This window comes from Kwoniella botswanensis, chromosome 1 (genome assembly GCF_036426115.1).
Source record: "Kwoniella botswanensis chromosome 1, complete sequence".
Taxonomy (NCBI): Eukaryota; Fungi; Basidiomycota; class Tremellomycetes; order Tremellales; family Cryptococcaceae; genus Kwoniella; species Kwoniella botswanensis.
Window position 1 is genome coordinate 1,962,726 of NC_088599.1, and position 12,601 is coordinate 1,975,326.

The 12,601-nt window shown below is 44.2% G+C and overlaps 6 protein-coding genes across 6 annotated transcripts; 4 read left to right on the forward strand and 2 right to left on the reverse strand.

Moving 5' to 3' along the window:
• Positions 1-163: 163 nt before the first annotated feature.
• On the reverse strand, positions 164-2,834 carry L199_000768 (2,3-bisphosphoglycerate-independent phosphoglycerate mutase; the record flags this gene model as incomplete). Its single annotated transcript, XM_064886527.1, has 11 exons — positions 164-198; positions 272-391; positions 464-647; positions 734-948; positions 1,024-1,150; positions 1,219-1,328; positions 1,546-2,037; positions 2,213-2,271; positions 2,352-2,519; positions 2,624-2,639; positions 2,756-2,834. 11 exons carry the CDS (start codon positions 2,832-2,834, stop codon positions 164-166), a joined length of 1,605 nt encoding a protein of 534 aa, XP_064742599.1.
• Positions 2,835-3,132: 298 nt separating this feature from the next.
• L199_000769 (uncharacterized protein) lies at positions 3,133-4,705 on the reverse strand (the record flags this gene model as incomplete). Its single annotated transcript, XM_064886528.1, has 6 exons — positions 3,133-3,164; positions 3,238-3,667; positions 3,747-3,966; positions 4,053-4,198; positions 4,320-4,510; positions 4,576-4,705. 6 exons carry the CDS (start codon positions 4,703-4,705, stop codon positions 3,133-3,135), a joined length of 1,149 nt encoding a protein of 382 aa, XP_064742600.1.
• A 672-nt stretch (positions 4,706-5,377) lies between these two features.
• Positions 5,378-7,003, forward strand: L199_000770 (chitin synthase export chaperone; the record flags this gene model as incomplete). The annotated part of the gene is made up of 8 exons (XM_064886529.1): positions 5,378-5,528; positions 5,668-5,852; positions 5,921-6,031; positions 6,108-6,305; positions 6,360-6,468; positions 6,531-6,590; positions 6,660-6,736; positions 6,806-7,003. 8 exons carry the CDS (start codon positions 5,378-5,380, stop codon positions 7,001-7,003), a joined length of 1,089 nt encoding a protein of 362 aa, XP_064742601.1.
• Positions 7,004-7,520: 517 nt separating this feature from the next.
• On the forward strand, positions 7,521-9,974 carry L199_000771 (uncharacterized protein; the record flags this gene model as incomplete). Its single annotated transcript, XM_064886530.1, has 7 exons — positions 7,521-7,586; positions 7,646-7,841; positions 7,901-8,001; positions 8,136-8,451; positions 8,547-9,113; positions 9,210-9,653; positions 9,745-9,974. The coding sequence occupies 7 exons, from the start codon at positions 7,521-7,523 to the stop codon at positions 9,972-9,974; spliced, it is 1,920 nt and encodes a 639-aa protein (XP_064742602.1).
• Positions 9,975-10,259: 285 nt separating this feature from the next.
• On the forward strand, positions 10,260-11,377 carry L199_000772 (uncharacterized protein; the record flags this gene model as incomplete). Its single annotated transcript, XM_064886531.1, has 2 exons — positions 10,260-10,874; positions 10,988-11,377. 2 exons carry the CDS (start codon positions 10,260-10,262, stop codon positions 11,375-11,377), a joined length of 1,005 nt encoding a protein of 334 aa, XP_064742603.1.
• Positions 11,378-11,846: 469 nt separating this feature from the next.
• Positions 11,847-12,542, forward strand: L199_000773 (uncharacterized protein; the record flags this gene model as incomplete). Its single annotated transcript, XM_064886532.1, has 2 exons — positions 11,847-12,145; positions 12,233-12,542. The coding sequence occupies 2 exons, from the start codon at positions 11,847-11,849 to the stop codon at positions 12,540-12,542; spliced, it is 609 nt and encodes a 202-aa protein (XP_064742604.1).
• Between the last annotated feature and the right edge of the window lie 59 nt (positions 12,543-12,601).

Below are 12,601 nucleotides of genomic sequence, written 5' to 3' on the forward strand. Positions count from 1 at the left end.
ACAACATAACAGCATGAGATCATTTCCGCAACCATGCATGTGCATTTTCATATTCTAGATTGTATGACAATACCATCATTTCTATGGCTATATCCTTCAACGTGTTTGGTCCTATGTGCCTCAATTCTCAGTGTTCTCCAACAGTTCACCTGTTCTTTGTCATCTATTGCTTAGCAAGAAGGGATCGACCGGACATTTCTGCAAGACATGATACACAATTTGTCAGCAACGATTAGATTAAGGCGCTCTATGCCATATACATAGCACTCACCCTCAGGTTGAGGAAGACCCAAGATGGCCAAAATGGTGGGAGCTACATCCGCCAAAGCACCTTGTTCACCGGAAACTTGGAGCGAACCTTTATCGCCAGTGACGATGAATGGAACGTGGTCTAACAACAACGAGAATAAGACGACGATCAGCTCCATCCAGGTGCTTTGTTTGATTGGCTGGCCACACTTACTAGTGGTGTGGGCGGTGTGGGGGTTACCAGTGTTGGGATCCAACATCTGTTCAGCATTACCGTGATCGGCGGTAATACACAACACATATCCTGCTTCTTCACATGCGTCATAGACTGTCTTGACAGCAGCATCGGTAGCGGTAATTGCTTTGACAGCAGCTTCGTAATCACCAGTGTGACCGACCTGACCAATTCAGGAACAATGAGCATCATCAGCTACTACTGTTCCACTTCAAGGGCAAGTGACCGAGAAGCTGAACATCAACTCACCATATCAGGAGGAGCAAAGTTACACATGACAAACTCGAACTTGTCAGATTTGACGACCTCAGCCACTTTGTCCGCTACACCTTGGACAGACATCTCAGGTTGTTTGTCGTAAGTGGCTACTTTAGGCGAAGGGATCATTTCTCTTGATTCGTTCTCGAATTGCTTCTCAACACCACCGTTGAAGAAGAAGGTGACATGAGCGTATTTTTCAGTTTCTACAGAAATTTTCCACATATCAGCTCAGCCTCGGACAGCAGAGAAGTATATATGTGTTGTCTTCCCCTACTCACCAGCAATGTGACACTGTTTCACACCTTGTTTACCTAACCATTCAGCAAGGACATTGGTCATTCCCTGAGGTGGGAAAGCAATGTTGAATGGGAATTCGGCGTTGTATTTGGACATTGTGGTGATGTTCTAACATGCGGAGGCAAGATATTAGCGATTGCTCTCCTTTGCAATCGGGACTGTTCAGTGGTACTCACCAAATCCTCTGGAACGTTGACTTCCATAGGCTTGTCAGGAAGACCGAGGACCGAAGTGATCTCTCTCATTCGATCAGATCGGTAGTTGAACATGAAGAGAGTGTCTCCCTCTGTTCGAAGACAGCATGGAAGTCAGCTCTCAGCAAAAGCCATCACCTCATCTCCCACCTACACTTCCGCTCCCGATCCAGATACAATCTGTTAAACCATCTGAATCATCAGGACATCTGATCGACATCGCCCGCTACCGACTCAAACCCCCACCTCGCTTCTCCTTCCGCTCTCCTCCTCGTCGCACTTCCCCTTCATGTAAAAGCTTATACTCACTCTTGATTCTCGAATCCTCCGATCCCGAGATGATAGGCTTAATGAATTCATCCGTCGTACCATTCTCATAACCTTGTTCAACAGTCTTGATCAATTCCTCTTGAGACGATTTCTCTCCTTTACCTTCTACCAGACCTTCGATGGCAATCTTGACTCTATCCCATCGCTTATCTCTGTCCATGGCGTAATATCTTCCTACGACAGTAGAGATCTCACCGATACCAACCTCTTTGATGTAATCTTGCAATTGACCGATATACTTCGTAGCTGATTTGGGGGCAGTATCCCTTCCATCACCGAAGAAGTGGATGTACACATGGGGGATCTCATGTTTCTTAGCTACTCGTAACAAAGCGAATAAATGTTGGATGTGCGAATGAACACCTCCATCTGAGATGAGACCTAGCAGGTGGAGTCGGCCAGAAGTGGATTTAGCGTGGTTCATCGCGTCGACGATGGCAGGTTGGTTTTGGAATTCATCTTTCTTGATTGCTATTAGGTTGAGATAAAAAGGGATCTCATGTCAGCGACACACCTTGAGGAAGATCAAAGGCCTTCACAACAGACAGCAGGCAGGGCACGCTCAGAAAGAGACCATCGAGATATATAATTGTTGTGATACAGAGTGTGACACGAAGGGAATGGGGAAGATCAAATGCAAACTCACATTGATCAATCTTGACAATATCTTGCCATACGATTCTACCAGCACCGATATTCAAGTGGCTATGGAACGGAGTGATCAAACCCATCAGCTTTCGATAACAACAGGTCAACTAGCTCGTTGCAATTTGGCTGATACTCACCCAACTTCGGAATTACCCATCAAACCCTCTTTCAAACCCACAGCCAAACCGTGAGCTTCGAGCTCTACGAAGTTATGTTTATCCCTTATAGCGTCCATGTGAGTGGTATCACCATGGAAGATCGCATTTCCCTTTTCGTTATCCGATAAACCCCATCCATCGTGAACACTGCGAGACAAAGGAAGAACACGTTAGCTCAGATATGATTTTTTTTTTCCTGATAGGAAGTAAACATCCTGTATTGTGGATGGGCAGAACGATGGATTACTCACATCAAACAGACCTTCTCTACATTGCCATTCACAAGATCATCAGCCAAAAGTACAACGGCGGTCTATTGCTACGAGATGTCGCTAAAAATAGTGAAAAAGTTGACAGGGAACGTTTCCCGCTCCCAAACTCACTCTTGACTTGGACGTCCTCTGTCTTTTGTTTTTTGGCATCTTGTGCCTTCTCAGGTGATCCAGCTGGTCTAGTGGACATTTTGAGTATATCTTTTCGTCTTTGTAGTGCGATATGAAGGAGGCAAGGAGAACGAAATGGAAGATTGGATGGAGTGAGGAAAGTCTGGAAATGATCTCTTGTGATATTGTACGTCACCTAACAATCAACCTGTCTCTCATTGGGGAACCATTTGATCCCGTTGCTGTATACATAACCGAGTTGAATAGATAAGACATCAGTCCACTTGTGCTTCTTCTATTCACCATATAGGCATGGTCATTATGCATTGATTGCTTTATGCTTTATTTTGTCTAATTACAGTATGGAAATGACACTTCTACCCGACTACTCGATGTAACTTTTGGATATCTACAGAACCCAAGACCCACAGTCAATATTATCCTTCTCCTTGTACCGAGAAGAGACAAAAAAAAAAACTCACCACTTAACAAGATATCACCCTGTTTTACCACTTGATCATAAACCAACGATTTATTCTGATCATGCATATCCTTGGAAGTCACAATGATTCCATCAACTTTATCGATCTTACAATTCAATCTACCATTCGAGATGAATTTGTTCAGATCTTTATCCAAGTAATTCTCAGATACTCCAAATAAGTTTGACATCTTTTCCAGCGTCAGGGATTTATACGATTCGAGTAGTTGCGAATAAGCCTTGATTCTCATTTCCCTAATGTAGTATCTTGAATGTTTGACCAATAATGGATTGACCAACAAGTATTTCTGCTCGACTTCAGCTAGGGATAAAAAGAATTGAGAATAGTTGGATTTGTATAATGATTCGACCATTGTGTACAATTCGGGAATCGTCGATTGGACTCCCTTGATCTCTGAGCTGGATAAGACCTGTGTGATCGACCGATTGATACAGATCAGCTTCGTGTTGAGAACGTGCGAGCGTATAGCAGATGATCACTCAACTGACCTTGCTCTTAATTCCCTTCCTATCACATCCCACTCCAGCTGCCAACACAGTCAAGGCGACAAACTCCTCATACTCCATCAACTCCGTAGCGGTAAAAGTCGATAACGAGTCGATCAACAATTCGGCAGCTTCCTTGAAATCTCGAATAGATAGATGATGAATCGCTCGATATACTTTTAATCGATTTCGTCTATCCCAATCACCTCCAGAGTCGATCAAGCTGAGTGAAACAGACACATAATATATGAGTACATTTCCCGTCTTACAATGATAAACTAAGCGAGTAAGGGAGATCCGTGTACTCACTCATTCGCTCGCGTGATATTGGTAGTTACCAAATGTGTATCCGAGGCGAATAAACCTATTCTGACCATTGCCAATACCAGATCTATCCTCGCTCCTAGACCTGCTGTTTTCTCAAGGGCGTTTTCCAATGCTGAAATCGATCGTTCCTTTATACATAACGCAGATATATGTCAGTGATTGGCATATATAACATTACGATACCCATGTTCTCTCCTGGAGGCAATGATAAGGGTAGTTCTGGAACGTGTATATGATGAGCTAACCCACCTTGTCACCAATCCTAGTTAGATACATAGCTTTCTCCCTTAACGTCTCACTGATCTCACTATCACCTTGGTTCTCTTCAGCATCTTTCAACTTTTTCTCAAACTCCTCCAATTTCTCTTTATTCTTCTTTTCCAGCGAACTGATCAAATCGGTTCGATCGGATGATATACTTTGCAAGTAAGGTGCCATCTCTATCAATGATGAATCAGCTATGAATGCGGACCTTCGAAGGGATAGTTCAAGCAGCTGAACTTACCATCCTCCTCTACTGCCTTCCAGAATGAGGTGCTGGCTTCTTCCTTGAGATGGTCCACATGATTGATCTGGTAGTGCCATGTTGGCACTTTGAGATTTGGAAAGGGGAGAGGTACGCTGTCGTCTGCCATGGTGGAGTAGCACTTGGTTGATTGATATCTATGATTATATGGGTAGATGTAGAGGGTAGGTATGGTTGTGTAGTAGATTTCTGCAGTTGGATTTCATCAGCATGAATGCTTGCTCTTGCTCATACACGGTGACGACGCGATGTCATACTGGTGGGGTGTAAGTGGGTAACCTGTTTAAGATGTGGTATGGTGTTTCAGGGTGATGGTGTGTATCCCAGGGGTGGTATCGCCTCGTCCTTTTTTCATTTGTTATTCTTATTCTCCCTTCGTCATTTCATACAACTAAATCAAAGATCATCAATCACTACTATCCTCTTCTGCTCATCCTACACTATAATACAACAAAGATCAGTCAGGAGGACATCGCTGGACGGCCATCAGCATCACCACTGATAGAGGAGAGACAACACAAGATCGTGCATCAACAGTACCCTCAGTCTCCGTCGTCATTGACGCGCCATTCCTTTGATCCCTCTGATCCCTCCCTTCAATACCATCGATACCGACCATCGCAGTTTCGATTCATCGGACTCCAGTCAGACCTGTCTTCTTGAAGGTCATAGGGAGCTGGCCACACATAATCAATCATTGGTATCAATTCATCATACATATCAACAAGACTATCAACCGTATATCAGATTCCCATAATCCCCTCCTTTCTCATCCTCAACCATGTCAGACAGCTTCAAGTTCGGTTCGTTCGACTATTCCTGTGAACATGCCGCTTTGGTGGTATGCCCACTCCTCGGGTCATCTCAGGGGACGATGGCGACGTGTTATAGTAGAAATGTTCAGTTGGGTTCACAAATCATATTTCAACCTGGTGAGTGAGGTTTGACTTTTGATCAAACACATTTTACTGTAAAATTGAATACGATACTACTAATTCTTCTTCTTCTTCTTCCCTCCTATCCTCCTCAACATCGAACGACACGCTGACCCAATCTCAAACCATCCTACAGCAACATGTTTCGTCCACATCGCCGCACTGGGAATGACAGCCATCATGTTATTCCACGTTCGATCAAAGTACACCGCTGTAGGAAGGAAAGAAATCGTCACTTTCTTCTACATGTATATGTTTGTTGAATTGTTGGCTATATTTTTGGATTCCGCTATTATCCCTACTGCTCATGCCGTTTATCCCGTAAGTCAACGGATCAAACCAAACTCCGCCGTGTAGACTGTTTGCTGATTAAACCAATGGGCAAACAGTGGTTCACGGCTGTTTATGCTGGAGCGGTCGGAGCGTTGTATTGGTGTATCTTGATTAATGGATTTGTTGGATTCCAATTATATGAAGATGGTACACCGATAAGTTTATGGGTGAATTACCTCACACACGCCCCTCAGTCCTCATCAATTTATGCTGATGCACTCTCATACTCTCCTTTCAATTTAGTTCCTCCGATTATCATCCCTCGCTATATGGGGTATATGCTTCTTCGTCGCCATCGCCACATTCAAGGGATTCGCTTCTTTCTCATTCGAGAAGCCTGTCGGATTATTCGTCACTTACCTTGTTTTCCCCGCTGTATGCGCTGTCATCTATTTTGTCTCTCAACTTTTGTTGGTAGTGCGAACCTTGGATGATCGATGGGTAAGTCGATTTTCCGCCGAAAGGATCTCCAAGCTTATCTCGTCTTTGTAATAGGTCATCGGAGATCTGGTCTTCATGGCTGGATTTTACATATGCGGTATCTTGCTGTTACTTGCTTTCAGCGTTACGATCTGTGATAAAGTCAACCACTATGTTGATGGAGGTGAGACCAGCCATACCCTATCGACAGGAAACGGAGTACTGATATTCTGGTTCCCCTTTCAGTATTCTTTTTCTCGATGGCTATGCTCTTGACAGTGATGATGATCTACAAGTACTGGGACTGTAAGTATACATCAGCTGAGCGTTTCCGTCGTGGAGGCTAAATTGGCTGATTGATTTGGTCATTTCTAGCCATTACCAAGGAAGATCTCGAATTCTCAGTCGGGTCCAAAGCTGCCGTTTGGGAAGTGAAAGATCCACTTATGGCTGTGAGTGACTATATGCGCATAACTAGATGTCAAGAAATGTTTGTTGATATTGTTCTTTCGTTTTTGCAGGGCGGATCTGAATACTACCCTGAAGACGATACACAATCTTCCTACAGGGGTGCAGGAGGATCTTTGGTAGGTGGAATGGGAGGAAATAATTATTATGGTAATTACCCAGCGCAGACTTATGGTCAACAGGGATATAGTCAACAAGGTTATGGGGGTGGTTATGGGGGTAATCAACAGTATGGTGGAGGACATTATTAGAGAGCTAAAGCCAAGTCTAGCTTCTGGAAATCAGAGTGGATGAATCATGTAGCTACAGTTTGATACACGGATAGGTTTAGGTTTTATTCCATATTCCACCTTTTTTCCCTCTTTTTCTGTTTCTAACGTTCAGCTTTATTCGATACGACTATATACCCCTTTCTGTCTTTCGAACAGACACCCATATACATGATCAACTTATTATACATCCAAGTAATGTCTCCTCTTCCGTTTCCATTTCTTATTTCTATATTCTGTACTTTAACTTAACGAGGTTACTATGACATGGACTATTGTTTATGACTGTGGACCGTTGACTGTTGCCGGTGAATCCGGACCGATCATAGTACCGAAGGGTGGAGGACATCCACTCTAGTGTAGTATCACATGCAATACATGAGAAAGTATATATACTAGTCTCTTGTACATGCTTAGAAGCCTGCATGCACTCTTCATCCTCTGTGTGGTGTACAGTATACAGTGTATATGGTTAAGCTGAATTCAAGTGCGAATAAAAATGTCGAAACAAACCACTAAAGTAGGATGGATAGGCCTCGGAGCGATGGGAAGTGGAATGGCCAGTGTGAGTGTGAACCCTCCCCTTAAACGAAGAGATACTGATTCGGCTCATGTTCCATACAGAGCCTCGTCTCTCAAGGATATCAAGTGAAAGCATACGACGTCTGGAAACCCTCTCTCGAAGCTGTCGTCTCAAAAGGTGCAGAGGGGTATGACACACCCGCTAAAGCCGCCGAGGGAGTAGACGTCTTGGGGTTGATGGTGGTTAATGCTGCTCAGGTTGAGGATGTATTGTTCGGTAGTGGGAAAGTAGCGGATGGTGAGTGCGAGTAGGAACATAACCATCACCATTGCTGATACTTTGTGCGCTCGTGATAGTCCTCCAACAAGACGCAGTGATCATTTGCTTCTCAACTGTTCCGCCTAGTTTCCTAGTGACCATAGCAGAGAGATTAGATGCTTTGGGTAAGAACATCGGTGTAAGTGATCTTCAATCTTTGATCCAACCTATTCCAGTCCCATCCGGTCCTACTTTATCGTATAAATGTCGTCAGGTCTGTCTAGCGCATTCGACATCACACTGATTTCCTTGTCTGACACCCATATGATATAGCTATGCGACTGTCCCGTGTCTGGTGGTTCCACAAGAGCGTCCACAGGCGAACTAGCAATTATGTCATCCGGTACACCCTCCTCCATCCAACGTGCTACCCCTGTTCTCAGCGCTTTGACCAAACCTCCTGTCGGGGCTCTATCGGTCGTAGGAGATAAAGTAGGAACAGCGAGCGACTACAAATTGATCAACCAGGTTTTCTGCGCTGTGCAAATTGCCTCTCAGGGGGAGGTGATTTCTTTGGCGAAGAATTGGGGATTGAATGTCAGATTGGTGTATAATGTGGTAAGAGGAGCTTCGGGAGATAGTTTCATGTGTAAGTTCGACTTCCAGTTGGATCATTGAGGGTTTGATACCTCAAATGTTGTTGGAGGACGTGATACTGAGACAAGTTTAACTCCATTCTCGCAGTCGGCCACAGAGTGCCCTGGTCATTGAACCACGACGGTGTGCCCAAATCAGCCATGACGATCATATCGAAAGATATCGGTATAGTAATGGACGAGTCTCGCCTGCTCAACTTCCCAGCACCATTATGTAGCGTTACCGAACAGGTCTTTACGGCCGGCTTGGGAGCGGGGCTGGCAAGGGAAGATGATGGCTGTATATCGAAATTATGGGAAAGGTTCGGTGGTAAACCTATTGCTGAAGAAGGAACCGTGGAAGAAGAAGAGCTCAAAGCCAAGGAACTTGAAATCACCTCTTCGACCAACCTGAAAGACAAGAAGGTACTGGTAGTGGGTCTAGGTGCAATTGGATTACCTATCGCTCAGACTTTACATACCGCCGGGGTCAAGGTAGTGGGTTACGATGTGAATATGAAAAATCTAGATAAGTTCACTAAAACTGGTGGAAATGTTACGAGCGATGTTCTGAAAGCTTCGGAAGATGTGGGAGCTGTACTGTTCATCACTAATACGGCTAAACAGATTGAGGGTGTTTTGTTTGGTTCAGATGGGAAATCAGGTATAGCCTCGAGTGAGTCGTCACTATCATTGTAACCCCCCTCCCCCCTCCGCTCCAGGCTGGAGGAAGTATGTTGATGGATTAAGCTGATGTAAGACCTTTTCATAGCATGGCCTAACAACAGTACCGTCATCATCTGTTCTACTATCTCACCTACTGAGGCGGCCAACCTACAGACTCTCCTCGATAAGCTTTCCAAGAATATACAAATAGTCGATGCACCCGTATCTGGCGGTCCAAATAGAGCCTCTCAAGGTGATCTATCAATATTTGCTTCTGGTCCTACTGAAGCTTTAGAAAGAGTTCATCCTATCTTATCGACCCTTTCTTCCTCTGCTTCTTCGTCAGACGGTAACAAGAAGAACCTTCATTATATTCCAGGTGGATTGGGTAATGGATCGAAAGTAAAACTCATCAATAACCTCCTAGCGTCGATCCATCTAGCTGTAGCTGCTGAAGGAATGGCATTTGCCAAATATAAAGGTATGGACACGGAGAAGGTGTTTGAGGTCGTTAGAGGTGGGGCGGCGTATAGTTATATGATGGTTGATCGTAAGTCAACCACTCTTTTTCGATCTCGCTTCATGGTTGCATGATATAAATCCATTTAATAGAACTTGTGTTGATGAGGTATCGATGTTAGGCGTTCCGAGAATGTTCAACCCTCCTACATCGCCCCATTCAGCCACCACGACCCTGGTGAAAGACTTGACCTTGGTCCTCAACGAGGCTAAGAAGGTCAACACACCTCTGTTCCTCGGTCAAGCTGCCATGCAGCAATTCTCCAAGGCGGTATCGAGGGGCTGGGGAGGGGAGGATGATAGTTGTTTAGGGAGACTATGGGAAGATATGGGTGTCAGTTTGAAATTATAGTTATGTAGTTAGTAGCACCAGAAGGGATTGTCGTTGTATCACGTGATATGTAAATGGATCTGGGGAAATTACCTAAAAAGGGAAAAAGAAAGCAGCGAGATTATCTTATCTCGTCTTTGCCTTTCTTTCATCATCCTCCTCACGCAAAGAGTTCACATGTCACCTCTGAGTCAACAGTCTCTCCTTCATACTAGCGAGATTGACAGTATCCCACTTTGAGCGCTGGATCGCTCACAGCTCTACTTTCTCCTTAAAATCTCAAACCCTGTACGGATTAACATTATCATGGCAAAACGTCGAGCAACCTATCTACCTAGTCCTGCACCTGCATCCTCCCAAATCACCAACATCCCTCTTCCTCATGCCACCACTCCTCTCAGTCAATCAAGATTTAAACGACCCAAGCTCACCCATACTTCCCATACCGATGTTGTGTTAGAACCTTTCTCGTACCCAGAGTCGGAGGATGATCAACGAATTGAAAATGATGATGATGATGATGATGATGATGAACCGGATGATATTCTTCTTACACCTAGAGAAGGGATCATTCCCACTGTCACTTCGACAACGAGTAGGATAATCTCAAGTAAATCAACCTTTATTTCACCGTCACCATCAAAGAAGACATTCAGATTGAATCCTAAGACAATCATCCATCCGGACGAAATAGACGTTTTCATTCCCTTAAACCATCCCACTTCAACTTCAACTGATGCTATCGATCTACCACTGCCGCCTAGAATAGAGATACCTTACAAGTCACCTACGAAGGTCATACCGAAGAAGATGATGAAGAATGGTAGAAGGGTGTTAAACAAGGAGATGACAGTGGATGTACTGGAAGAAGCTATGGATTTCCTCTATGAGAATTTCACTTCGGATAGGTTATCCAAAAAGGTATGTACCTTGTATATGCAAGCTCCGATTGGTAATCATCATCATCTGTCGTATTTATATCGGTGCAGTGAGGTGCAATGCCAATGCTGATAATTCCAATTTATGGTGAATAGTATAAAATGTCAAAATCTGAACTTCGAGATCAATTCAATTCATACTCTTCCCGTCCCGATGGCTTGATTCAGATGAATATCCGTAAGAAGGTGATGGACATGTTTGGGATGTATTTGACGTTCTTATTGCCTAGTTTGAATCATCTAGATGGGGTTGGGCTCGATAGGAGTACACAAAAGGAAAGGACGGGAAGCGATGAAGGATGGGAGGAAATGGGTAGGGACGATAGTTTAGAAGACGGCCGTTCGTTGGAGACAAGGGGAGTCAGAGACGAGTGCGACGAGCAAGGAAGGGAGGATACCAAGGAGGAAGCCGAATATGGCAATGAATCTGGCTCGGAGGATCAGGACGAAGATGTGGACGAAGACGTATCGATGGGAGACGACTAATTATACCATCCGGCAGTCTCCCGTGTTCAGGTAGGAGAAACGGGGAGATATTGGAAATTTATCGCAAAATCTGTATCGTTATCATCATCTCATGCCCTCCATAGAAGTTGTACAGAAGTATAGTAGCAAGGATAAATAGTTCATCTGCCTCAAGTTGTACATAGTATATAAAGACATTGCCATTATTCATCAGCTCATGAGTACAATGCATCGATCGCCCTACAGGGCATCATGGACTTTAAATGATTCAATTGCGTCCGGCGTTTATATCTTTTCCACCTACTGTTGAGTCTACCAGGAGCTATGACGTGGTTTTGGGTGTTACGGCATAATCGACAACTGTTGCGGGGGTTACTAACCAAGATTATCTGACTCCCATTCACCATTCCATTACTTGCCATTCTGAATCGTCCGAGTTGTTGCGGTTCATCCTCCTACAACAATTACTCAAGCTTCATATCCAGACGCAATGTCCGAATACCTCAAATCATACCTTCCAGCTCTTCAGTCCATCATCCCACAAACATCACCCGCACCCTCCACTTTACCCGAGATCAATTCCAGAGCACCTCCTCTACCAAGTACCGATATTCGACTGGACGATGGGAACCCAACGTTGGTAGCTTTCGTGAGACATTGTGGATGTCCGTTCGCAGAGAAGGAGATCAACCTTCTATCGAAAGAAGTGACGAAGAATGATCAGTTGAGGGTGATCATCGTTCAGCATGCGGAAATAGATCAGGTGAAAAGTTGGTTTGACGAGATAGGGTGAGTCTGCCCCACCCATAGACATATATTCTGTGTAGATTTATATGGAACTCATACTGACGATCTACCTATTACTCTTGCTTCTAGTGGTCCAAGGTTATTTCCAGATTCCACTCGATATATCCTCTTACCCGATCCCAAAAGGGAGATATACGCTCAGTGGGGTATAGGTCAACTAGGCTGGATGGGGATGCTCAATTCCACTGTTCTAGACAATCTCAAACAGCTGAAGCAAAGTGATGGTATCGATTTGAGAACCACGGGCAAAGGGTCTTATAGATGGCAGAACTCTGGTGGATTCGCTGTAGATGGAAAAGGAGTGATTAAATGGAGGAAGGTAGCAGAGGATAGTAGTGATATTTGTGATTATTCTAATGCTTCCAGCACAATATTGTAATAATAACTCAAAAGTCATTGGGGGGAAATACATATTTGATTTTGGTATGAAGTACCTTC